This window comes from Ornithorhynchus anatinus, chromosome 12 (genome assembly GCF_004115215.2).
Source record: "Ornithorhynchus anatinus isolate Pmale09 chromosome 12, mOrnAna1.pri.v4, whole genome shotgun sequence".
Lineage (NCBI taxonomy): Eukaryota > Metazoa > Chordata > Mammalia > Monotremata > Ornithorhynchidae > Ornithorhynchus > Ornithorhynchus anatinus.
This window is the reverse complement of record NC_041739.1, coordinates 23,532,634-23,559,409: the sequence shown is the minus strand read 5'-3', so window position 1 is coordinate 23,559,409 and position 26,776 is coordinate 23,532,634. Positions and strand designations below refer to the sequence as shown.

General features: G+C 39.2%; 1 protein-coding gene across 1 annotated transcript in view; it reads left to right on the top strand.

Moving 5' to 3' along the window:
- ARHGAP10 (Rho GTPase activating protein 10) overlaps positions 1-26,776 on the top strand; it is a 233,620-nt gene that overhangs the window by 135,743 nt on the left and 71,101 nt on the right. The window contains exons 12-16 of the mRNA XM_029077118.2: positions 1,426-1,468; positions 3,094-3,159; positions 13,209-13,283; positions 19,246-19,333; positions 24,568-24,626. Of these exons, the coding sequence (XP_028932951.1) occupies positions 1,426-1,468; positions 3,094-3,159; positions 13,209-13,283; positions 19,246-19,333; positions 24,568-24,626 (331 nt within the window). The remainder of the gene's footprint in view (positions 1-1,425; positions 1,469-3,093; positions 3,160-13,208; positions 13,284-19,245; positions 19,334-24,567; positions 24,627-26,776) is intronic.

The following is a 26,776-nucleotide window of genomic DNA, read 5'->3' as shown; positions in this document are numbered from 1 at the left end:
GTAAGCACTTAACAAATACCATCATTATTATTAGTAAACCTACAGGGACCGTCTTACTCAGGTTGCTAGGATGGCAAGCAAGAAAGCTGCTGTCTAAACGAAGGAGTCTTCTGTTGCCTGCAATTATTTCTCCTTGAGCATACTATGCCAAGTACTAAGGAAGTAAGACCAACTAAAGCCATTTTCTGGCGTTTTGGATTTAACAAACAAGTCAATATTTTTTGCTGAACAAATTTTAGGATCCCGAGGTACTTTTTAATAATAATAATAATGTTGGTATTTGTTAAGCGGTTATTATGTGCAGGGTACTGTTCTAAGCGCTGGGGGAGATACAGGGTAATCAGGTTGTCCCACGTGAGGCTCACAGTCTTAATCCCCATTTTACAGATGAGGTAACTGGGGCACAGAGAAGTTAAGTGACTTGCCCACAGTCACATAGCTGACAAGCGGCGGAGTCGGGATTCGAACCTATGACCTCTGACTCCCAAGCCCGTGCTCTTTCCACTGAGCCACGCTGCTTTTATATCTGCTTTCTGGCTTGCCGCCCTGTAGCTGAGAACAGGAACGGGAGAGAGGGTTGTTCTTCTCCTTGGCAGATGATCTTATAATAATTGTGGTATTTGTTAAGCGCTTATTATGTTCTAAGTGCTGGGATAGATACAAGGTAATCAGGTTGTTCCACGCGGGGCTCACAGTTTTAATCCCCATTTTACAGATGAGGTAACTGAGGCACAGAGAAGTTAAGTGGCTTGCCCAAGGTCACGGAGTCGACAAGTGGCGGAGCCGGGATTAGAATCCAAATCCTCTGACGCCCAAGCCTGTGCTGTCTCCACTGGCCGACTGGAGCCCTGACGATGGGTCTGTGGAGAGGACATTGCTCTGGGACTTTGGAGACCTGGATTCTAGTTCACATTCTGGCTTGGTTGGCTAGTGTGGGTGAAGACCGCACATGTATATAGGGAAGCAGCATGGCCTAGTGGGTAGAGCGTAGTGGGAGTCAGAAAGACCTGGGTTCTAATCCCACCTCTCCTGCCACTTGCCTGCTGTGGGCCCTTGGCCATCACTTAGATTCTCTGGGCCTCAGTTACCCCATCTGTAAAATGAGGATTAAGACTCTGAGCGCCATGTGGGATGTGGATTGTGTCTAGCCTGATTAGCTTGTACCTAGGTCAGCATTTAATACAGTGCTTGGCACATAGTAAGCACTTAATAAATACCCCAGGGGAAAAAATGTATTTTAAAATGTGTTGCACCACTACACACCTACTTGCTTGTTGTAATCGGTGTTCCAGGAGGAGACGTGAACCTCTGTAGTGTTTGTTTAGAACAGTTTTCCATTGATGAATGAACTGTGTCTCTGCTCCTCTGCCTTGCTCCAGTTATCTGATCTTTACTTATGACTTCTTCAACTCTTTTCTTTTACAGTTGTTCCACAATTTGAATAGAGCCAGCCCAAGACCTGAAGAACGTAAGTATCTAAACATTTCTAAGTGTCCGAATACCTCTCTCGCCCATTAGAAAAGTAGAAAGATGCATTTAATGACATTGTGATTTTTCAGTTCACTTGAGAATGAACATTTCTAATATGTATGCTGAATTTTTATGAAAAAAAAAATTGTCAGGAATTGCTTCATATTTTTGTTTTGCCCCTGAGCATTCAGAGGTAATCACATTCAGATATCACATCAGAATACCACATTAGGCAGTTTAGACATATGAAGAAATTTAGTGGGTAAGAAATTTCGACTACAGACTAGAAATGTCTCATTTTTATCCTCGTCTGGGAAGTGTAGATTTCTAAATGTTCAACCTGTTCATACTCCACTAATGAGACTAATTCAGGTGAATTAGTGACTACCCCTTGTTACATAAAATAAGCTGGATAGGCTGTGAGGTCCCTATGTTTGATCTGTGGAGCAAGATTGAGAACATGAGAGTGAGTCCACTGTCCTACTAGTGTTTGGCTAGTAAGAGACCAAATCATTTCTATTTGTGCTGATTACTTTTTGGGCACAAATTCCCTGATCTTGCTGTGGGACACAATATAAGGCCTAAGTTTTGTGGTTTAGGTAAATAATATGCTATTCCACATATTCTTCAAATTGTTTTGAAACTATAGAGAAACCTGGTAACGGTAGGCATTGGTCCAAATTCAAGGAATTCAAATCGTTAGGACTGTGGTCTATCTACTCTGATATTGGGTGCGTTTTATGTTTGTAACAAATGTTTCTCAGATGGTTCCAACACTAATTTTTCTATTCTCATTTTGGGCAGATGCATTTCACTGTGTACATGAAATATTTAAGTCCGTTTTTCTTAAACCCATGGCACAATGGATAGAGCACAGGCCTAGGATTCAGAAGGTCATGGGTTCTAATCCTGGCTGCACCACTTGTCTGCTGTGTAGCCTTGGGCAAGTCACTTCATTTTCTTGTGCCTCAGTTACTTCATCTGTAAAATGGGGATTAAGACTGTGAGCCCCATGCAGGACAGGGACTGTGTCCAACCCCATTTCCTTGTATCCACTCCAGCATTCAGAACAGTGCTTATCACACAGTAAGGGCTTAAAAAATAGCACACATTATTATTAATTAAGGAAAATATACGTGGCATTTTCCGTTGACCTTTTTTGACTTCTAAGGTCATAAAATTTTCTACCTCAGTACATTGTTAGAGTTCTTGGCAGAATACATTCTTGGCTGCCTCAGAGTTTGTTTTTCAAATGGTGTGCTTTAGAAATTATTAAATTGTACTAAAATATCCACAAGTGAAAAATGAGCAAATAATCCCACACACAGATTCCTGTAAAATGGGATCATATTTAAAATTTCTCAACTGTGAGGAGTTTTTATAGTTACCCTTAGTAGTGAATATTATCCTGTTCTTCTGGAGTGCACATGATCTCTATTAAGATCACCCAATGTAAGGCAAGCTTGGAATTTGTTTTGGAAAACCAGTTTGGCATAATGTCTTGTTTTTAAAGGGAGAAATCAAACTTAGGCTGGATGCAGGATGTGTGTTTTTCCATTTTGGAGAAGAAGCGAAACATGTATAATTGTGCTGCTAACATTTTCCAACTGTTTTTACTTTCAGGTGCCCAGTTGGATAAGATGGGATTCACAATTCTCAGAAAATGTATCAGCGCAGTTGAAACCCGAGGTAAAATGAATGTTCCTCCGTCAAATATTTTAATTTGCTAAATAAAAGCAGTAGAGCTTTATCAGAAAGATTCAAATCATCTATAGTGCTAGGCATATAGTAAGTGCTCAATAAATGCCATCGTTTTGAGGTGGGTATATTTAAGGGATTTAGAGTGGTTAGGTCTGCACTCTTTGCTTTCAGGTGAGTTAGGTGACATAAAAAGGGCTTGTTTGTCTGTGTATTGTGATGCAGTGCCTTTTTCTTATCCTCTCTTTCACAATAAATTGGAGGCCAATGCTGAGTTTTGAGGTGTATGAAAAATAAACGTTTTTCATCGGAGTTGTTAAACTGGAGAATTTCTTTTTATGCCCTTACTTTCTAGTCTCATTTGGCACCCTCCTATCTTAAACCTAAATAAGGAAAATCACCTGCAGCCTACACCACCCAAAACTGTAGTTTCCTCAGCCTCGTTGTACAAAGACATTGGGTAAAAATAAAGAATTTTGACCTTTGTCTGCCATTGTAGCTAAGTAGTGCAGAAAATGATTCCCCAGAATGCAAGTCTGGAGCTTGTGAAATACTCTTTTAGAAGGCGATACCACTTCCTTTTATCCTGTGACATGCCTTCTTTCCTTCTCACTCCCTCAAAAAGAACTGTTTGTGTGATCAGCGGGTGTAACTTTATTACACGTACACACGCACAGATATATATCCATCTTTACCTTGCTTAGTTGCAGGGGGTAAGGAGGCCGTGCAGTTGTATTTTCTGTCAAAACAGGGTCTTTGTTATAAAGCCAAGACCGCCACCTGTGAAATTAGACTGTCAGATAATTGATGAATACATGTTGCTTTGTGACTTGGGAATTTTCCCATTAATGATAAAGCACAAATCCCGGAAAGCTTTTTTGTGCAGGCCCTCATAACAGTCCTACCTAACGTTCATTGCAGATTGCAAACAACTAAGTTTAGCTAACCCATTTTTTTCTGTTTCCCTATTCCTTTAAAATTTGTGGAAATCTTAAAAATCTTTTTAAAATGCTGCTTATCTAAATTATTTGTTTTAATTCCGCAGCTCCATATATTAAGGGTCTTGCATGTGTTTAAGGTCTTGAAAAAATAGAAATGAAAGGTCATTTAAAAGGATAGCCTTGGACTGGTGATCTAGAATCTAGCAGTTCGTGACAATTATTTTGTAGAGTGAAAGTAGCAGAACACAGGTTGACTGAGAATTTTGTTTTATTAAGAAAGCATGCTTTTCCACTTATTAGTTTTTCTAACAAAAAAGCAAATGTATTTTTCTCTGTCGCCTTCAATGCCAAAGAATCTGTTGCAATACAAAAAAGTATTGACATTCAAGAAGTAATAAGGCTGGAGAAAAGTTAGCCAAAGTAATTTTAAGATTACTACAAATTTTGGAGAATAGTTATGCTTTTGTCCTCCAGCTGCTAAATTTTCCTATTGACAGTTTGTTACAAGGTTACAGATTCTTTTTAATTTTAATTTTAGACAGTCAGCTGCCATTATTCATTGTGTATTCTTCTTGTCTAAGCGCACACCGTCATTCAAAGCATGAGTTGAGAGGCTTCTGGGAGCATTGTTGAAAGTGGAACCAGGAGTCATCTTATTCTTCTTTCCATTGTTTATATAATAATAATGCTGGAATTTGTTAAGCACTTATGTGCTAAGCACTGTGCTAGGCTTTAGGGCAGAAAGAAAGTTAGAAAATTGGAAACAACCCACACCTCACATGGGATGCACAGTCTATCTCACCCTCATTTTACAAATGAGGAAACTAATGCTCCGAGAGGTTAAGCGACTCCTTTGTTCATTCAGTCGTATTTATTGAGCGCTTTCTATGTGCAGGGCACTGTACTAAGCACATGGGAGAGCACAGTGTAACAGTAAATTACATTTCATGCCCACAATGACTCACCCAAGATCACGCACAGTCTAGTGACCCATTTGATTTTGGCATTCAGGTCTCTTGACCATGTGGTTCCATGTTCCATGCTGGCCTCAATATAACACAGCTTACAGTTTTAATTTTTGCTTTTAGACTTGCTTATAACAGCACTTAAATACTACAAAATGACAAATCAAATATATCAGATAAAATGTGCTAACGTGACCACTCTTCTTTAGTTAGGGAAAAGACAAAATACTGTAATGTTCCAACCCTTGCATATTTTGCCTCAGGCACTCTCCTGTTGTCAGTCAGTAAACCATGTTTATTGGTCTCCCAGGGTTTCTACTGTGCCATGCTAGGAGTGGTGGCTAGTTTGTCAAGGAATTTGAAGACACAGCCCTTTAACGTCACAGAGTTAACAGTATATACACATGACCTGGCCATAGAAACATTTGCATTGACAAAAAAAAAGATTTCAGTCCACTGTTGAAATTCACATTGGGTCAGTCAGCAGTCAATCATATTTATTGAGTGCTTCCTGTGTGAAGAGCACTGTACTAAACGTTTGGGAAAGTACAATAAACAGGCACATTCCCTGCCCACAACGAATTTACAGTCTAGAGGGGGAGACAATCATTAATATAAATAAATTACAGATATATATGTAAGTGTTCGTCCCAACATATATGACCAGACGAGGGCCCTGCATTGATGGTGACTTGGGATGTAGCTTGTTTTGGTGTGGTGATCTTGACTGATCATCAGAAGAAAGTTGGAATAAATCAGGTCTGATCAGGATCTGAACTTGGAATTTGATGGAGTGGACAGATTAGATGAGGACAAGGAGGCATGGTTTTGCTTTGATGGAGTTGGCTGGATTTACCGAGTGACTCCGAATGACTTTCTATGGAAGGTGAAATATTGAAAGGCTATGATACCCTGATATTTTGGGATTTTGGAGAAGTCAGGAGAGTGATGTTGCTTCAAGGAGAAGGGAAAGTTGGAGATGGAGAGTAAAAAGAATTTCACTTTTCCATGTTGAATTTGAGGTAGATGGTGGTGGTGATGGAAGCAGGTGGGAACGCGACAACAATCAACTAGAATTTATTTATTTAAATTAATGTTTGTCTACTTCTCTAGACTGTAAACTCGTAGTGGGCAGTGAGTATATCTATCAACTCTGTTATATTCTATTCTCCCAAGTTTTAGTACAGAGCTCTGCATACTGAAAGTGCTCAATAAATACTATTGATTGACTAAAAGACCAGAAGTGGGAAGAAAGCTTTAGGAGATGTGGACCTATGGGTAAATAGGAGAAGTTATGTAAGCAGATGAACTCCTTGAGGAAATGGATTTAGCAAACTGGAGCAGAGCCATGGGCAGTGTCTGAGAAGAGGAAGAATCAAGTGAAGAAAGAACTAAAAATGAATTAGAGATGTAGGCAAGCCAAGTCAAATTAACCAATCAATCATATGGGGCTGAGGGTGAGGTTAGTAAAGGGTGTAAATCCAACTGCAGTTCAGCTTTCTGATATTCAAAGACTTATTTTCTAATTGGTATATTGTGAACTACTTCACTTAAAAATGCTGTCAGAAAGCAGGGATTCTACTAAGTAGTGATAGACTGTAAGCAGTTTGAGCTCTGCAAATTGATTAAAACATTCTTGTTTTGGATTAGTATTATTATTATGGCATTTGTTAAGCGCTTATTATGTGCAAAGCACTGTTCTAAGCATTGGAGAGGATACAAAGTGATCAGGTGGTCCCATGGAAGAAAATGATGACAATCCAGCTCCTGATACCTTGGTGGATCTTGCCTGTTGGCCACCTGGCTATTGTCTTTAGTGATTATATTGAATATTTTGATGTGCCTGAACAATTTGCGAAATAAAATGATTGAATCGCTTTAGCTAAACTTTTCTACATTTGGTCCTTGACTAAATTTCCACATTTTATCTCCAGGCTAGGATTGTAGATCTTAAAAATTTATTCTCATTTTGGATTCTTTCTATAGAGCAGATCTTAGGAGCTACTACCCAGGAAACCTGATGACTTTTGAAAGGTCTTTGGGGTTCTGAGCTTGAAGGGGGTTATCATATTGCAAATTAAGTTAAATTCCACATCAGTAAATTGTGTTTTCCTACAGTTCAGGCAGTCTGTTAATGTTTCGATGGTGTATAATGTAAATTATGCAAAACCAAAATGAGAATCTTTTGCTTAAAACATCCTTTTTACTGCTGTTTCTTGAAGCATCATCATGAAAACTAAATTTGAATGCCTTTTAGTTTATGCATTTCTCTTTTTTCATCTTCCATATGTGAAAAATTTGAATATTCACTTTCATTTCTAGGGTATGGCATTAAAATGTTGGGCTAAGCAAGCTGTCAGCTATCAAATTCAGCAGTCAAACAAGCTGTGAATTCATGGAGTATAACTTAAGATGCCATACATAAGCTGTGACAATCTTTGATTTGCCTGGTCGGAGATGCTATTTTTCTTTTTTCTAAAGTAGAATTGTAGATTATTTGTTCTCTTGCAGAAGTTTGTTTAAATAGAGTCTCTCCATGCATTTGTGTGGAGAGAAACTCAAGATGAACCCTGATGGAAGATAATACCTCTCTATCGCAATATTTATCATTGGGTTTAAAAAAAAACCATCAAAACCAAACTTGCAACATGTTTTACTGTGATTGCACATTAATCTTAAAATTGCCAAGGGCAAGCTACGTGCTCAATGAGGAAAATACAGGACAGCTGTCTCCAGAGAACTTGCTGCCTCTATACTGTAGTTTCCATTGCTTTTGATCACAATGGGTGTGAGGTGAGTATGGGTGGAAAGGAAGACAGTCTTGGTGGGTGGAAACAGGGAAGAGTCTGCAAAAATGTAAGTGGAAAACAGATTCTAAATCCAGACAAGTGAAGGTGTGAACACTTGTTTTTTTTTTTCAAGTAGTCTTGGTTTGCTTTTTTAAAAATACTTGTATATACAAATTATAAGTGGCAATTCATATTTCAATTGGATGAAACAAATTAATAGAAAAAGGAAAGTCTTTTGTTCCTGTAAAGTTAGGGGCTTGGCTTTTAGGATGATGATTATAGTTAACTTTTCTCTTCAGGGCATGACTTTTGTAGTGTATGAATTATCTATCCTCCCCCTGCCCTGATCTCTCCCCTTCCCCTCCTCCCCCTCACATTTCATTTTCCTTTTTGCTACCTCTTAATCAATTTGCTTTAACAGCTCCATCAGAGAGAGGACAGGGAAATGAAAGATACAGGACTGTGTCACTAATTCCCTAGTACTATGTCTTTGCTTTGGTTGGAAGTGGACAGCGTCGATTACGACATTAAATTTGAAAAAAAAGTGGTGGAATAGAAAATGGGGGGAAGACATAAAACATCTCTCCATGCTGATTTACCTGGATTCTGGGTGAGCTAAATTGGTCCAAGGTGATATCCCATTCTATTAAGGATTTTGTAGGCCTATTCAGTGAGTTAAACCTTAATGGTTAGTCGATATTTGTGTAAAATTATGTTGTTCCCATAATCTGGCATCCTGAAGAAATAGCTGCTTTATACATTCGAACTAATGAGTACAAAGATAAGCAATATTCACAGATAACACCAACACCTCAATTTATCTAACCATTCAACCTCCATTTGAACGAGTTGCTAACAAGGGGCGAGAAGAATTTAAATTTCTCTTCCAAGTCCCCTTCATTGTTTGTGCTAATGAAGAGTGAAGTGGAAAAGATGGATAAAGAGAGAGAAGAGATAGCGAAGAATCTAAATAACTGTGTAATCCACAATTGGATCGTCAACTCCCTGAACAGTGCATTATTATTTTGATAAACTTCAGTCCAGCTGCCACAGATAATATTAGGTGCGGAGGCAGATGGCAGCAGAGAGACATTATTCGGCATTTTTCCGCCGCAAGGCTTTTTCTCACTGGGGGACATTGGAGGAACCTTGAAAAAAAACGAGACAGCTTTGGTTTTTACCTTGAGATTGAAAAGATATTCCCGCTTTACTTGGTGTTGTTTCTTCCCAAAGCCTACCCTGCTAGCTTTATTTTTTGTTAACTAGCAACATCAGCTGCCTGCAGACTGGAAATTATTTTTAAACATTCACTCAGCCCACAGAGCCGTTTTCCTCCCAAACCAGTGTTACGCATTCGTCAGCCTACCTGGTTTGCCCCTCCCCATCCCATTCCCGGGAGGGAGGCATGTGCAGATGTACATGCAAACACGTGCACACAGGTATGGGTCCGGGCGTGCTCTCTTCATGTTTGAAGATGATGTTGGCGAGTACTAGCCGTGTGTGTAGGTTGGACCGAAAAAACCCCTGCATGACTGACATTGTAATCCACACAGCCACAGATCACTGACATAGGTGAACACCCACTCATAGAGTCAAACACACTCCTACTACTTACTCACTGCTGGTAGTTGTGTCTACAGGGAATAAAATTAATAGTGCACAAAAGGGAAAATCCAAATCTATTTAGAAAGCATAAATTGAAGCCATTTACTGATAATAATAACGGTATTTGTTGAGTGCTTATCATATGCCAAACACTGTCCTAAGCGCTGGAGTAGATGCAAGGTTATCAGGTTGTCCCACAGGTTATCAGGTTGTTCCACACGGGGCTCACAGTCTTAATTCCCATTTTACAGATGAGGTAACTGGGGCACAGAGAAGTTAAGTGACTTGCCCAAAGTCAGACAGCTGACGCGTGGCAGAGTGGGAATTAGAGCCCATGACCTTCATGCTCTTTCCACTGCTTCTTGATAAGATAAGTGTTTTATCTTGAAACACTTCCTGAGGGCAAGGACTAAGGTTGGTTTCTTTCATTAGTCACATCCATGATCCTAGTCCAGTGCCCTGTCATCAGGGAGCCTCAAATAAATAAGGATTAACAGTTATCTTAATTCTAATCAGAGGTATTCATTCATCACCTACCCAGCATCGAATTAAGCTCTTGGGAGAATATATTAGAAGCAAAGAACACATTCCCTCTCCTCAAGACCTTTACAATCTTCATATCATCTCAACTCCATTTCTTTATGATCATGAGTAGCGGTGTCACATAAGAGAAAGGGTGTGAGGCTGGGAGATAGGAGACCTGGATACCATTTACCTGTTGTGTGACCTTGGGCAAGTCATTTAACTTCTCTGTGACTCAATTTCCTCATCTGTAAAATGGGGGTTAGCTATGTGTTCTCCCTCGCCCTCAGACTGTAAACTTCATGTGGAACAGGAACTGTACCTGATCTGCCTGTATTGTATCTGCCCCAGTGCCTTTTACAGGCCTTATCCCATAATAAGCACTTAACAAAAGCACAATTACTACTGTAATGAAAACCATCATTTTATTTCTAATATGAGATTTAATTCTCTAGGGCAGGACTTGCTCTTCAGGCAGTCATATCAGCTCTGCTAATGTGCTAATTCTTTCTTCTATGATATTTGTCAACAGTCTGGGAACAACCAGGTGAAGAGCTCTTTATTTCTGGGTATTTTTTTAAAAAATTGGCTCTAGATGATGTAGCATACTATCCCAAGCGCTTGGTGCAGTGTTCTGCTCCTTGTAAGTGCTCAGAGTGAATATTATTAATATTATTATTATGGTACTTGTTAAGTGCTTTCTGTATGCCAAACACTTTACTGAGTACTATGGTAAAATACAAGATAGGTTGGGTAAGGTCTCCATCCCACTTAGGGCTTCCAGTCTAAAAAAGGAAAGAACAGAATTTAATCCCTATTTTACAGTTGAGGAAACAAAGGCTCAGAAAAGTTAAATGACTTACTTACTCAAGGTCACACTGCACACAAGTGGAGGACCTGGGATTGGCACCCAGCTCCTCTGACTGTCAAGCCTGTGTTCTTTTCATGCTGCTTGTGTACTACTGCATATCCACTCAACCCTCACTTCTCCATTTTAATGGAAGTTTCAGAACAGTGCTTGGCATGTAGTAAGCGCTTAACAAATGCCATAAGTATTATTATTATAATTGGACTGCTATATCACTCTTTGACCATTAAATATTCAATTTTGACCATTTATTATGTCAGCACTCTCCTATTTCGTGGTCTTCAGTTCTTTCCACCATCTTGACAGGCAACAATTTTTTAGGGTTTTTTTATTTGAATGCAGTTAAATATATGCATTTAAAAGAACATTTTAAACTGCTCTATATGTTATATTTTAAAGTTCATTTAAAAGTAAAAACTGTTTTGAATTGTATCAATTTCTCTCCTGTACCTCTTATTATACATTAGCAATTAACTTGGCTTCACCCAGGTTGATGAATTTGAACTTGATCAATTATCTGATAGTAATTACCAGAACAGAGTGATTATTACTGCAGAAGGAACATGCCTGTTTCAATAACCCAGTCGTTTTAGGTATTTTTCACAGCAGCACATTTGTTTGACTTCTGAGCATGACTTGAGGACTTGGTTATTGTAGTTTGAATTATGTTATTTTAGTTCTCATTCTTGGTCTTCTTTCTTCACTGGAGCAATCTTTCTCTAAATGACTTTGAAATCGTTTGTGTTTTAAGATATTCCATATATACCTGTTCTGGTCTCCATCGATTGAGGCTGACTACTCCTCCAGCAGGTTTAATAGTAATAGTAATAATAATAATAGTACTTGTTAAGTGCTTACTATGTATCAAGCACTGTTCTAAGATCTGGGGTGGATTCAAGGTAATCAGGTTGGACACAGTCCATGACCCACAAGAGGCTCATAATTTAATCCAAAGGAATAGGATTTAATCTCCATTTTACAGATGAGGAAACTGAAGCACAGAGTAGTCAAGTGACTCACTTAAGGTAACACAGCAGATCAGTGGCAGAGCTGGGATTAGAACCCAGGTCCCCTGACTCCTAGACTTGTGCTCTTTCTACCTGGCCATGCTGATTCAGATTCCTAGTTGATTACTACTTCTCTTGCTGTTCAGTGAACTTCTCTGGACTTTTGGTCTTCTTCTGACTTTAGCCTTACTTCATTTAATATTATTATTATTATCAAAATAATATGATCAAAATAATGACATTTGTTGAGTACTTGCTATGTGCTAGGCACTGTATTAAAAGCTGGGGTTGATATGAACAAATTGAGTTGGACACATTCCCTGTCCCACACAGGGCTCACAGTCTCAACCCCATTTCACAGATGAGGTAACTGAGGCACTGTGACTTGCCCAGGGTCGCACAGCAGACAAATGGCAGAGTCCATGACTTTCTGACTTCTAGACCCGTGCTCCGTCCACTATGCCATGCTGTTTCACAACCCGTGTGGAGTCCACTGGAGTGAAGACTCACTGTAGTAGCTTCTTGCCATTTGTGTGTACCTGAATGTATTGTCCGTATGATGTATTATCTCTGTGAGATATTCAGAGAATGTCTCCTCTGTACTCCTTGAAATACCCTAAAGGCAAAGAAAAGACAAAGGTGTGGTGAACTAGAGGGAGGACAAATGAGGGGGGGGGGGGGGGGGGGATTAGATCAAGCAAATTGAAAAGAGGAAACAGGAGAAGAAGAAACAAGAGAACAAGCTTTAAATCAACCCTGTTGGATATGTTCTGTGGCTAATTTTTTCACTTGGAAAAGTTTTTGGATTCAAGGGTGCCATCACCTTGTCATCCAGATTTGTTCTTGTTAGATTTAACATTGGCAATGCAGAAAATAAATGCACTGTGGAAAAGCTGCAACTCTTTAAGTAAAAAAACAATTAAGTTTATGTGGGTATTTAGAAAAAACAAAAACAGAAATGTAGTTTCCTGCCTCACAGAGTTGGGATTATTAGTTCCTAGTTGGAGGAAACTTATTAATGTCCAGCTTGATTAAATCTTAACACATTTAAAATGCTGTCAGTGGGTGTTCCCAAGTCCCCATCTTTACTTACAGTTCTCGAGTCAAGTGGAATAATAGTAGATGAGAAGCTATTGTTGTTTTTAGAGGGGGATCGTTTTCCAGTCACAGAGCTGATGACACAAACTAGTGACAGACAGTTGTTTTTGTTAGTGTTATTTCATAGTCATGGAAGTGCAGCCCATGTAAGTCAGAAAAATAAGCTGCCAATACAGAAGTTATGATGTTCTTGATTTGCAATGCATTTTGTCTTTTCTAAGGTTTTTTTGTCTCTCCCTCAATAGGAATAAATGACCAAGGACTCTACAGAGTTGTGGGGGTGAGTTCAAAGGTCCAGAGACTTCTCAGTGTGTTGATGGGTATGCCTCTTTTATAATCATTTTTACTTACTACTTAGTTTCTGTCCATTGAATTATTTATTCGTATCATCTGAATGTGGCCTGTTGTCTTCCTAAAACTGTCATCTCCTCCTGTAATCTAGACCATTTGTCCAGAACCAGTGAGAGGGACTTGGGATAAGTAGTTGTATTTTTAACATCAAAACTTTCCCCCCATGTGGAAACTGAAATCTAGAGTTCTGTCTCCTTCCCATTTGCAGAAAATAAAACCACTGGTACCTGGGCAGATTCCCTCCGGCGCCCTAAAACCCGCACCAAAGCAGTAGCCATGCTTGCGTGATTTGCACTCCTTCCAAATTGCCTGTCCAGAGCACTGACAGTACACACAGTTAGACAAGACCACTGGGATTAGTTCATTTTCATGGAGCTTCCAAACCTGTCACTTGACAGCAAGGGTCTGATTCTCAGGGATTCATTGGTATTCACAGTGGCTTGTTTGCAGTTTGCACCAGGCTCTTCTCCAGAACCATGCATGCTCCATCTGTGCTGATAACACAGTGTTCTTTGGCACAGCAGACTGGAGGAAACCAGAAAGTGAATTCATTTCATTACTCCAGACATTATGTGAATGACAAAGCGCTTTTATATTATACACTGCTGTCAGTTCAGTGCTACCTGTAAGACTTTTTTTTTCTTTAAACAGGGCTGTCTCTTCAGGAGTGATGATAAAACATCAGGCTTGAGGGCCTATATGTCATATCAGTCTGTCATAATGACCTTGCTAAATATTAATTGATGTGATATCTCACTTTAATTAATCAATATTAACAACACCCTCTGGTATTCTGTCAATGCCCAGAGCCTGTCATCATTTTATGGCACTTCAGCAAGGTGTCCCTGTAAACCAAGATTGCTAAAAACAATGGACACACCATATAGAGTTGAGTCTGTTTGGCTCTATTTCAGCTAAAGTCTTAATAAGCAAGTAACCACCCTTTTTTTTTTTAAGTTATTAACCGCAGGAAAAATTGCCCGTTATCAGTCAGAGGTCTTATTAGAATGCATCTGCTTTCATGGTCTGTTTTCATTTCTAACTCTCTGGTTTAGCTTGGGTGTGCAGTTTTGGCAGTAACATTTTCCTTTTTACCATTAGTGGTCTCCAAATTAAATAGATTCAGGTTGCCAGTGGTTCAGTAGCAGCTGGAAGAGTTTAATGGGAATTTCAGCATCTGCTTTTACTTAATTTTAAAATTAGAAACACTTTTTCCCATTTCCAAAATTTGTGTTGTCATGATTGGAATTGGAAGATTACACTGGTATCAAAATAGAGCAGCGTTGGATAGCAAACATGCCTGAACACTAGAGAGGCCTCTATTCTCCTTTTTTTTTTGTTTTTTGCACAGTAGGTGGAAGTTGTCTTTACCATCTTGGAACATTTTATTATCTAGAGGGGAGGGCTGGAGAAAATGGAGGTAGAGTGGGCAGAGTTGAACAGGCCAGAGGTTAAAGAGACCGAGGCGACGCGGTGCCTCCCCCAGCTTCAGAGCTGTGTCACCACTACCTGCTCCGGAAGACATTCTGCCCTGGGCAGCGGTTCCTAGCAGGGGTACAGCTTTACCCTGGGGTCAGAGGAGGCCTTATGCCAGCAACAAGCCCACGTGCTGTTCCTGCCAGAGTTGGACTTTTGCCTGAACTGAAAGCTGCCCGTATTCCCCAACCTCCCAAAGGGAATCTCGGACTTGGGCTCCATGCGGTCTGTGGAGCGGGTAGAACCGATGGCAGTTCTGCATCAAGGACTAAACTTGCTCGACATTGAAGTGTCAGTCACATGACAAGACCATGTGACCACATTCCTCCCAGGCTCCATCCCATGTGCCAGCCAGCTCTGCAAGTGCATCATGTTCAAAGAAAAAGAAGACAAAAAAGTCTCAGAATCTGTAATTAATCTAGCCCTTTGTGGTTTTTGCACTCAGGCAATTGCTTCATTTTAGACGTGCACCACTCTCCAATTTATGAAATCCCCTAAAAACATTGTCCAACCTGAGGTGTTCTTTAGTTGACGATTTTAGAGACTTTATTCTTTCCTTTTTTTTCTTTTGGTTTTGAAATGGAATTATTCATCGCCCCCTTCCCCCCCGCCACCGTGGTGATCTGGTAGAACTATTTTTGATTTTCCATGAGCTTCAGAATTGTGAAATCCAAGACAAAGGAATAACAAAGCCTCTCACGCTTTTCATAGAAAATATGTTGTCCCATTGAATGACTTGATGTTGTAAATAGAGTAGAAGATGTAGAATCAAGTGAGAGAGGAAGTTTTCAGATTTCTTTCTCAAGCTGAAGTAGTAGTTTTCTGAATTAAGGTTATAATAGCAAGATGATAAAGGGAGCCTTCAGTAATATCTAAGGAAATATTTCCTCTATTATATATAAAATGTGAAAAAGCAAGTAAAGTGTATTTTTAATTAGGGGAAACTAAAATGTCGTCATTAAGATAGAGTCCTTCTTGGCTCCTTTAGTGACATCTAACCAGAAAGAATAAGTCTTTGACCTTTTTTCTCATTTTCCCTATTGTCAGTTAGTGGTCCTGCCACATGTAATTTATTTGTGTCTTTCGCATCTAATCTTTCCAATATTTTGAGTCCATTCTCCTCAAAGAACCAAAGGTTGCATCTTGGCCCAAACTTCAGTTATTGACCTGCAACTAATTCATTCCCTGATTAATTTAAAGATTAAGTTAATCTTTAATTGCCTTAGCTTTTTGGTACTCTGCCATTCTGATTTTTGATAGTTACCCTGTTTCATTGTGGATTTCAACTTTTCCAAAGCATGTTTTCCATGTGTTTTTTTTCCACAGTTTCCTTTGGGGAAAAAAAAAAATTCTAAAATTCCTTTAAGAATGTTTAATATTTTTAGAAAAATATGAATAGCTGATATCACTAAAAGTACAGTGGATTACCTCACCCTGTGCCCTTTCAGTGTTATTAATTGGCATTTCATTGGATACCATCTATTAATCTACATGGTTTGGCACATTCAACATATGTCTTATCACTGTACAGTTTGTTCCATTTAAATATTTAAGACGTCCTGGGTTCTAAGATACAATTTCAAAGTGATTTATACACAAAGAGAAGGCTTCTCAAAGGAATGGCAGAAATAATTTAGAAGAGCATCTTATTTTAAAAAATCTTGTCCTCCCTGCACCTGTTCACTTTTAGTCATTGGAGATCATGGTTCTCCAGTTCCATAATTCAGAAAAAATCTACTCAACATTACCTGCCTCAAATCCTAGCCTTAATGACCATAAGGTGTGTTTTTCCAATTCTTGAAGTTCATCAATTTTGCTTTCTCATATATCCTGGCTGGGTCCACAGTAATCATGTAGGAGAAAGGAACAGTCCCTGATGGCTTACGTTTAAAGGAGACTTAGATTTTTTAGCCTCAGTAACTGATCATATTCAAAATAATGCATAGAACAGGAAATGCGGAAACATTTTAGAGACTGTAAATGGATACTTAGCACTGTTGTTTAGTTTCATCTAAATTTGGGGGAAGCAGGATTATAGTTTTTGGTTCTCTGCAAACACAGAAAGATTCTTCACCCTATTTTTTGAAGCAAACCACACTTTCTGAGTGGCTGTTCAAATAAGCTTGAATGCCAAATATATTACTTACAAATTCCATCTAGCCAAATGCATCTTCTGTGCACACAGGAGAGCTGAGAATGATTGAGTTATTTGAAAACAGTGAAGATATAATAGTGGATTAGAAACATAGACACTAGGCAGTCATTCTCTTCTGATGTGACAGCTGCTTTTTATTCCATGAAGTTAAGAGGAAGGTTTCTTTTCTCTGGAAAAGATATGGCTTTCTGAGCACTCTGAAGGGTAGCCTATTGGAAATCGAAAACTAAAAGATTTCTGTTTGATTACTTTGAGCTTAGGTTGGAGGTTTGCTGGGTAGCAGTTGATAGAAAGTGTTATCTGACTTGTATGTTAAAATGAGATTTAAATAATTAATTTAATGAGAGAGAGAATATTCAGTTACAGAAGTAATTGGTTGGCACAGTCTTTAGAACAGAATTATTTAGTCGCAGTTATAAAGGACTGCACCTTTAATCAGTGGGCTTAATTTGATTTTTTAAATGTATCTGGCTTGTCTGACAAGCTCGGTAACAAATGCGATCTGAATTGGATGAACTGATCAAAATGTAATCAGTGTCAATTACCATTGTTGTAGTTTATTGCATACTGCTGTCAGTTGCCGTAATCAAGAAATGTTGAAGTGCTTTGAAAAAGTCACAAGACCTCTTGAGTAATTGACTTTGACTGTGTGATGTTTTGACTCTAAAATAGCCACAATTTCCTGTTACCCCTTATTTTCAAATTGCTAGAAAGTGACATGAGTTGTACCTCATCCTTCATCACCCTTGAATTCCAAAGGCCTTTTTCTAGTTAAGGGTATTCAGCCCTCTGTATCTATCATCAGTTTATTTTTTCCTAAACACTTAAAAGGTATTTCCTTTTCTGTGGCTGCAAAGAAAATACATTCACCTTTTCCCCTTGGATAGAGAAGCATGAAATAAAGTTGACAAAAGTCAGGGACAAGGAGAAAGAACCTTTTTGGTGTAAATCAGAGATAGAGGGCCTCTGTCACCAGATTGTACTTTTTTCTGTGCAGTTTGAAGGAACCACTGAAGTTGCCTATCCATTGGGATCCAGCCTGTATCCCATTTATGCTTACTGAACCAATAACAATTTTCTTTACATACCCTGTATGTAAATACTTCATTCAATTTGAGCCTAGGCTTTATAAACACGTAAATCAACTGTGGAAGAAGAGTTAAGGCTTAAGGATCCTATTCCTTTTTTGTAGAGTTGTTTATTTAATTTTTAATTTAATTTTTGGCATGCCTCTTCCTTTGGATGCTATTTTTCCTGAAAACATCTGACCTTCAAAGAGCAGCCAGGTACATTTTGGGGAGACAGGGAACTAGTTGGACTGTTTTACTAATCAGGAAAAAAATGGCAAATAAATTTGACTAAAGATGGACTTGAAAAGGCTGAGGGAGGAGATGTGACACACAGCGTTTACAGTGTACGTTCTCTTTAGAACTTCATTAATTTAGTGTGGCAACCCAAACGTTTGCCATGATCCTTTACCAGCTTGTATATTGATAAGGAGACATTTAAGGTTTGGTTGTTCTTTTTGAATTGCCTGGTAGTGTTCAAGACCCTAATATAGCTAGTAGTTTGAGAATCATACTGGGGGAAGATAGCACCTTGTCACCTTGTGGCAAATCATTACTCTATTAAATCTGCACCTCGCTTTCCTCCCTTGAAACATGAGGAATAGTAGAGCTTCTGAATATCTTGATAAAGCACTATTATTATGATTGTAGTATTAAGTGCTTACTATGTGTCAAGCACTATTCTAAGCTCTGGGGTGATACAAGGTTGGGCACAGACCCTGTCCCACATGGGGCTCACAGTCTAAGTAAGAGGGAGAACGGCTATAATTCCTGTATTAGAGTTGGGGACACTGAGGCACAGAGAAGTGAAGTGACCTGCCCAAGGCTACACAACAGACCAGCGGTCGAGCCGCGATTAGAACCCATGACTATCCGACTCCCAGGCCCAAGCTCTATCTTGTAAGCCACGCTGCTTCTTGGGCCTCCTTTGTGTCCGGCAGCATATAGTAAAATGTTTGCCTGCTTTAACAGAATAAAGAGAGGGGTTGGAGTGAAGTGGCTTTTCTCTCTGTGGTTCCAGGGGGTGCATTGCTCGATTAGCCGGACCCTTAGATAAGAGACAAGTCCATTGGAGAATCAAGCTCATTGTTATTATTATTACAACAAACAAAAATGTTTAGATGCATATCTTATAGTTGGTAAATAATATTGACTATTTATGGTATTGTCAGGTGAGTTGAATAGTAAGTTCTCTGTCACAGATTTTAATTTATCTTTTGTGTCACTCTGTAGATGCAAAAACATGTAGTGAAGTGGACCTGGAAAATTCTTCAGATTGGGAAGTGAAGACAATAACAAGTGCTCTGAAGCAGTACTTGAGGTAAGACATCTCCGGCCTGTTGGTGAATTTACTGGGTGGAAGTTAGCCCAAGAGTATTTTGTATTGCAACTTAGAGGAGTGAAATGCTGGTATTTAATTTTTAATGAGGAAAGTGAAAAGCACACAATAAGTACAAGAGTAGAGAAACCATGTAGACTTCAAAGCTAATCTTCAAAGCCCTTCTGAAATCTCATCCAGAGAGTCTTTTCTGATTAATTTCTCTTGTTTCCTGATTTTCTCTCCTTACTACCACTCCAGCATTTTGCATCAACCATGGACTTAGGTATTCACAGCCATAGATAATATTTTTATAGACTATAAGCTCCTCCTGGGGCCTGAGAGCTCCTTGTGGGCAGGGATTCCAACTACCAACTCTTTTGTACTTTCCCAAGCACTTAGTACAATGCTCTGCACAAAGGAAGTGCCCAAATACTGTGGATGGATTGATTATACGACTTATAGATTTGCTTTCCTTCTTCCTCCAGTCTGTAAATCATTTCAGTGTCTATCTCTCCCAACTAGATTCTAAAGCTCTGGAAAGCAGGGATCATTTTTGGAAATTCCAGTGTACTTTCCAAGTGCTTAGAATTATTCCCTGAACACAACAGCTGCTGAATAAATACTATAGACTAGGAATTTGTAAGATTCTTGTGGACAGGAAACATGTCTACCAACTCTGTTGTGTTGTACTCTCCCAACCGCGTAGTGCTCAGTAAGTTTGATTGATTGAAGAGGTTGGGTGTGTTTTTTTTAAGTGATCGCCCTTACTGCCTCTTCCAGTTCCCCAGTTCCAGTCAGCTTGTTGAACAACCCAACACCTCCTCCTTCCCTGTAAGCATCATAATTAATCTGGGGTTTTAGGTTATGATAATTAGATGCATTTCAGTGAGGACATATTATAGCCATACTGGCATGGTATTCCAACCTCCCAAAATGACAACGTAACAGGTGAGGCATAAGGGGCTCAGAAATGACCCGTAAGTCCCACTGCAATCATTTTCGAAGTCAAAATCAGTAATGGCGAAGCATCAAAGCTTCAGGGAGTTGATTCAGAATTTGGTTGCTTCTCACTAAACTCTTGTACTTGGAGTATAATCTGAGGCCGTTTGGTATTTTTGTTTTTGATGGGTATTGGTGGACCCAGAAGGTTGAAGGTTAGAGGATGTGACTTATAGCCCTGTTGGGAAGCTGTAGGATCTCAAGGCCCCCTGGCAGAGGGTCTTCCCCTAATGTTTCCTGGCCAGGCAGTTTTAATGTGGAGGAAAGTATCCATCTGCTAGATTGCCTACTGCAATACTCGCCACCTTACTGCTACTGATCGTTATATTGAGGGTCAAACAGGGCCCACACTGAAGGCTTATGTGGAAGTGGCCCATTGTAAGGATAGCCCTTCCTGTTGTGAAGCTTAGGGCCAGAACCCTCGAGTAGCTCATCCAGGTGGATTCTGCCTCTGCTTGCTCTACTCACCCCTGCGTGAGGTTTGTCAAGTTTGGATTAATCCTTTATTGAGTCACTGTCTCAGAATAAGAATCCTTGAGTGTGTCCATTTGAAAAAGTCAGTGAATTTTCATTGATATGTAAATTGCAGTGGTGTAAATAAAACTGCTTCTCACAAAGTCAGGCCTCTTTCAAACCTCTTTCAAACCTCTTCTCACAAGGTCATACTGCAGACAAGTGGTAGAGCTGGAATTAAACCCCAGATCCTCTGAGTCCCAGTCCCATGCTCTATCCACAAAGCAACACTGCTTCTCATAAACACAAACACAGTATATCTTTATGTGCCTTTTGCGGCCCTGAGCTATACCTTCATCTGCCTTTTATGTTAGTATTCAGATCACTGTTGGGATTTTGACTAGTTTGTTTTAAATTATTCATTCATTCATTCAATAGTATTTATTGAGCGCTTACTATATGTGCAGAGCACTGTACTTAGCACTTGGAATGTACAAATCGGTAACAGTTAGAGACAGTCCCTGCCCTTTGACCGGCTTACAGTCTAAGTGGGGGAGAAATCAATGTCTCTTTAGCTACTTTTCAGAAAGCATGAATATATAGTGCTATATATTCATAGGGAAGACTGTTAAATCTTGGCAGAATCAATCCGTGATATTTATCGAGCACATTCTAGGTGCAGAACACTGTGTAAGTGTTTGTGAATGTACAATACAGTAAAGTTGGTAGATATGATCCCTACCCTCACGGAGATTACAGTTTCCTGTGTCAGTGAGTCAAATAGTGGTATTTATTGAGCACTTCCTGTGTGCAGTGCACTGTACTAAATGCTCGGAAGAGTACAGTATAACAGTTGGTAGACGTGTTCTCAGCCCAGGGCTATTTAAATGCGTCTAGCCTATCCCCATTTCCAAGGAGAGGCTAGAAGAATGGAAAACTAAGTCTAGTCAGGTAACCAGAGAGTAAAGGTTAAGATTCTTGAAACAGTTCTTTAAAGATAAATGACCTAAAAAAATAAAACCTAAGTTGATCATATCAAATAGGAAGGGAGGAAATGATATAGATCTGAATTCAGCCCTCTTATCTTTTGACCTTTAACCCCAGCAGTTTTCATGGCATTGCTACCCTGGTTTTCTACTTCATAAATATATTGCAGCAGATAACACACTCTTGGGAATTGTAGGCAGAATTGCCAATCTCCCCTCTTACACTAGTGACCCCATGCCGCATAAGGAATAGGTCCCATCTGCTTATATTGTATTTGTCCCAGCATTTAGTATAGTGCTTGGCACAGAATAAGGGTTTAATAAATACCAATCAGTCATTCATTTAATGGTATATATTGAGTGCTTACTGTACTGTACTAACTACTTGGGAAAGTACAGTAAAACAGAGTTAGTAGACATGATTCCTGCCCACAAAGAGTTTACAGTCAACAGGAGGAGCTTAAATGATGATGATGATTATGATGATAGAAAGCCAGAAACTTTCTATTTTCAATTACTTCAAGAAAAAAGGACCCATCTCAAAGTGTAGTGTTCTGACAGACTCGCTCTAATTTGATTATCAGTGCCCTAGTTTACTGCCAAGGTGCTTTCTTTAAACAACTTTTTAAATGAAATTGATTATTTTTTGGGGGGTGAAAAAAATTCACGTCCACTTCCATAATCTGTAATACACTCACATTTCCTGCTTATCTATTTAAAATATATGCAGATGTACACCTACACTTATATTTTTCTTCTAAAACACATTAAGTGCTTGAGGATTGGAAACACAGATTGCATAAAGTCTACATATTTTAATATTGTTTTAATATTGCACTGGTATTATTTATTAAGCATGTCTTGAGTAGGTATAAGAGCAGACCACCACTCTCCCAACCTTCAAAGCCTTATTAAGGTTACATCTCATCCAAGAGGCCCTCCCTAATTAAGTCCTCTTTTCCATGATTCCCTCTCCTATCTGTGGCATCTATGCACTTGGATCGCGGCTCAGTGGAAAGAGCCCGAGCTTGGGAGTCAGAGGTCATGGGTTCGAATCCCAGCTCCGCCACTTGTCAGCTATGTGACTGTGGGCAAATCACTTAACTTCTCTGGGCCTAAATTCCCTCATCTGTAAAATGGGGATTAACTATGAGCCTCATGTGGGACTACTTGATTACCCTGTATCTACCTCAGCGCTTAGAACAGTGCTCTGCACATAGTAAGCGCTTAACAAATACCAGCATTATTACCTTTTGTGTATTTGATATTCCCCACATCCTCAGCCCCACAACACTTGTGTATGTATTTGTAAATAATTTACATTAATGTCTGTCTCCCCCTATAGATTGTAAACTCGTTATGGCCGGGGACTGTGTCTACTAATTCTCTTGTCCTCTCCCATGTGCTTAGTGCAGTGTTCTGCACATAGTAGGTTCTCAATAAATATGATTGATTGATTTTTAAGCCCAGAAAAACACAGAGATACAGTAATAAGTAATAACACTGTGCTTAGTTTAATGTTTGCTAAAAAGATTGCTTTGCACCTCACATCAAAATTCAAAGAAAAATTCACTGAGGTGCTCTTTTTTACCTTTTCACTCACCCTTCTCCCCTCCCCCCAACTTCGTTTTCCTTTTGACGTCCACTCATTGTCTTGTGCCAAATAAACTAGCTTTTTTCTCTTCTTGACCTCTTCCTGTTAGTCACTCTCTGTTTTTTTTTTTCCCCTAGAGATTTCAGAATGTGGGTTAAGTTGGATTGTGAGAGGGAATTGTGTTGTTGAGTATGTTTTTAGATGTAGCCAAGATACCCAATAATTTTGCAGTGGTAGACACTTTTAAAGGGTTCCAGACCATTCCAGTGTTTCAGTTTGACAGAAGAAGTGAGAGGGCTGAATTTTTGGTCCACATTTGCCCTCTAGGGTGAGAGACTTGTTTGCACCACTATTTTGGTTGGTTGTTTTGGTTTACATAGAGAATCGGGTTACATAGAGTAATGTGGCCTGGTGGAAAGAGCATGGGCCTTGGAATCAGAAGGGCCGGGTGCTAATCCTGGCTCTGCCACTTGTCTGCTGTGTGACCTTGGGCAAGTCACTTAGCTTCTCTGTGCCCCAGGGATCTCAAATGTAAAATGGAGATTAAGATTGTGAGCCCACATGAGACAGGGACTGTGTCCAATGTGATTTGCTTGTATCCACCTCAGCGTTTAGTATATTCTCTGGAACACAGTAAGTGCTTAAAAAGTACCATTAAAAAAAGAGAAAAAAAGAATTGATGGGGTTGGGTGTAGGGAGTGATTCAGTCATATAATTACCAGTATCTTACCGGCTTTAATAGTTTACTTAGTTTTGCAGTTTAAACCCCAAACCCAAAATATCTTTAGGTAGATAGATAGCTGGCAAGGTTTCTGTCATTTTTTATTTGATCTACCTGTAATGTCTCAGATTAACATCTTTCATATGTCCTGTACTTGACCATTACCTGGATTGTGCAGATTGTTTTTTTCCCAATCTTTATGGTGTTTGTAAAAAAAAAAAATAAAACAAAAACCACCCAAAAACCAATGGCCTAAGGATTTGTGCTCTGCCCTCTAAATAAGCCCCTTTTGGCAAAGGTACTATTCAAGATTGGTTGTTTTGTACTAAACTATGCACCTCTGTCATTTCCAAGACATTATTCAAAGTATTGGGGCAGGTAACTCCTGCAGTGTATTACAGAGTTCTTTTATTCAAAATAAATATGACTAAGACTGATACTAGTAAACTTGCAGTGTCTGATGATTCTTTTCTTTAAACAGAAGTCTTCCCGAGCCCCTCATGACGTACGAGTTACATGGACAGTTCATCGTTCCTGCCAGTAAGTAGTTGGGTGCAGTTCAGTTAATTAAATTTTTGTGATAATGATACTCATAAATGCAAAATCAAATATGAAAAAAATGAAAAAGTTTAAATTTATAATTGCCCAGCATTTCTTTGGGGGAAAAAAGTTATTTTTTTAACATGTTTATCTGTTGAGGAAAATGAGTGGTATAGTTCCTCAGTAGTGTGATAGTTATATGTAGTGGTAATAATATTCATTAAGTACTTTGTGCAGAGAGCACTGTGCTAATCACTGGGGGAGACTACACTGGTGGAAATTAGATGGTGTCCCTGTCACTTGAGGAGCTCACAAATTCACCCATTGAAACTTAGAGCTTTTTTTTTAAACAAATTATCTTTTAGAAATGGATCAATCAGTGGTATTTATTGAGCACTTACTATGTGCAGAGCACTCTTCTGAGTGCTTGGGAGAGTACAGTACAACAGAATTAGCAGGCACATTCCATGCCCCTAATGAATTTAAATAGATCTGTGGGAGAACATTAGAAGAGTTGAGGGGTAGTGATCATGGAGAGGTAGAACTTGAGAGCATGTTGAATTCATTTGTTAGCATTTTTACATTATGTATATTATATCTCTTTTAGCCTTTCTTTGATTTTTAAACAATATTTTTCATAAGCTATTTTAAGCCTTTATTAGATGAGAAAATGAAGGCACACAGTGATTGGGTAAGTTTACCAGATGACTATAACAGCAGACTTTTGAATGCCTGGCCCCAGTCCACAGACCTGTGCTGAACACTGATTTTTTTCGTGCGATCTCTATTTTTAATTTCTTTTAAATAAACTACTGACTTGTACAGTCTTCTGGAAGGAAAAAAAAAGTATCAAATCCTTTGTATCCCATGAGTTACTGCTGGACCTTGTTGGAAATGTCGTCCTGTGAGGTCTTTACTCAGGCTGGCCAGAAACTTGCTTGTATGCTGGAGGAGGGGAATGTGCAGCCTCGATGAGCCCATACCGCTTAAAATGAGATTTTTGAAAACGGCAGAAATACTGTACTGTTCAGCCATTTGTTTTCAAATGAAAGTGGACTTTTTAAAGAGAGGAGTTGCACGAGGGAGGGAAAGGGGAAAAAGTTTTCTTGGCCCAGACTCAAGCGAATGCTTGGTCGTTTTGCTTTCTCCCCTGCGGCATTTTTGGCAAACGGTGGGAAGAGAAATGAAACTCAAGTCGGAGGACAATTGTTTCATCTTGTTTGCCTCAGAGACTGGAAAAATTAGGAGAGTGCCAGTTCTCGTCTAGAGGACTGTGAGTGTTAGGGAAAGATAAAGTGATTTCAGGGTTGGGTTTTAAAGATCCATAAGCTATATGTATTATATGTTAACGAGGCTGCACGCTTACACCATCACTGTGGTCATTGGAATTGGCAAACTTAAACACAGTCAGAGCAGTCCCAGAGAGGTCAGAACTCACAAGTAGTAATAAAATCAGGGGCTTGCAAATAAGAGTGTAAAGTATTTATATGGGCAGATTAAATTGAATGTAAGTTGCAAGGTGGTATCATTACGTAAACAGATGCATTCTATGAGTGACCCTGTAAAAGAGGCTACAGAGGGTTTGGTTATCCCTGGCGTAGATTCGTAGCCAAATGGAGTTGTGGTTGGAATGGGGTCTGCAGTAAACTTACAAAGGAAGCGTTCATGTAATAGAGTGGATGGTTAAAGGACACATTTTAAATAGAAGCCTCCAATTTTAGACAGTTGTGTTGTTCTTTACACTGTAGCCTCCATCTAAAGAGTAGAACAAAAGTCTCAAGTCTGCTGGGTTTTTACTTTCTGAGAGTTTTGGGGCAGCTAGCAGGGATTGAAATAAAGAGGTTCAAGTGCGAGGCACGTCTTGAGAGATTTTTGGAGAAATTGGAGACAATTCTGAATTATGACTGAATAACCATTGGTAGTTAATCCACAGTCAAAGTAGCCCATCATGACTGCTCTCCATGTCTTATTTGTAAATCGACCTTTGACTTTTCTCTGTCATTTGCATCTGTCCTGAGTTCACTTACTTAGCTTTTCCTTCTGATGTGTTTGTTAGATACGTATGTTTTAAAATTGTGGTATTTGTTAAGCGCTTACTATATGCAAAGCACTGTTCTGAGTGCTGGGGGATACAGGGTGATCAGGTTGTC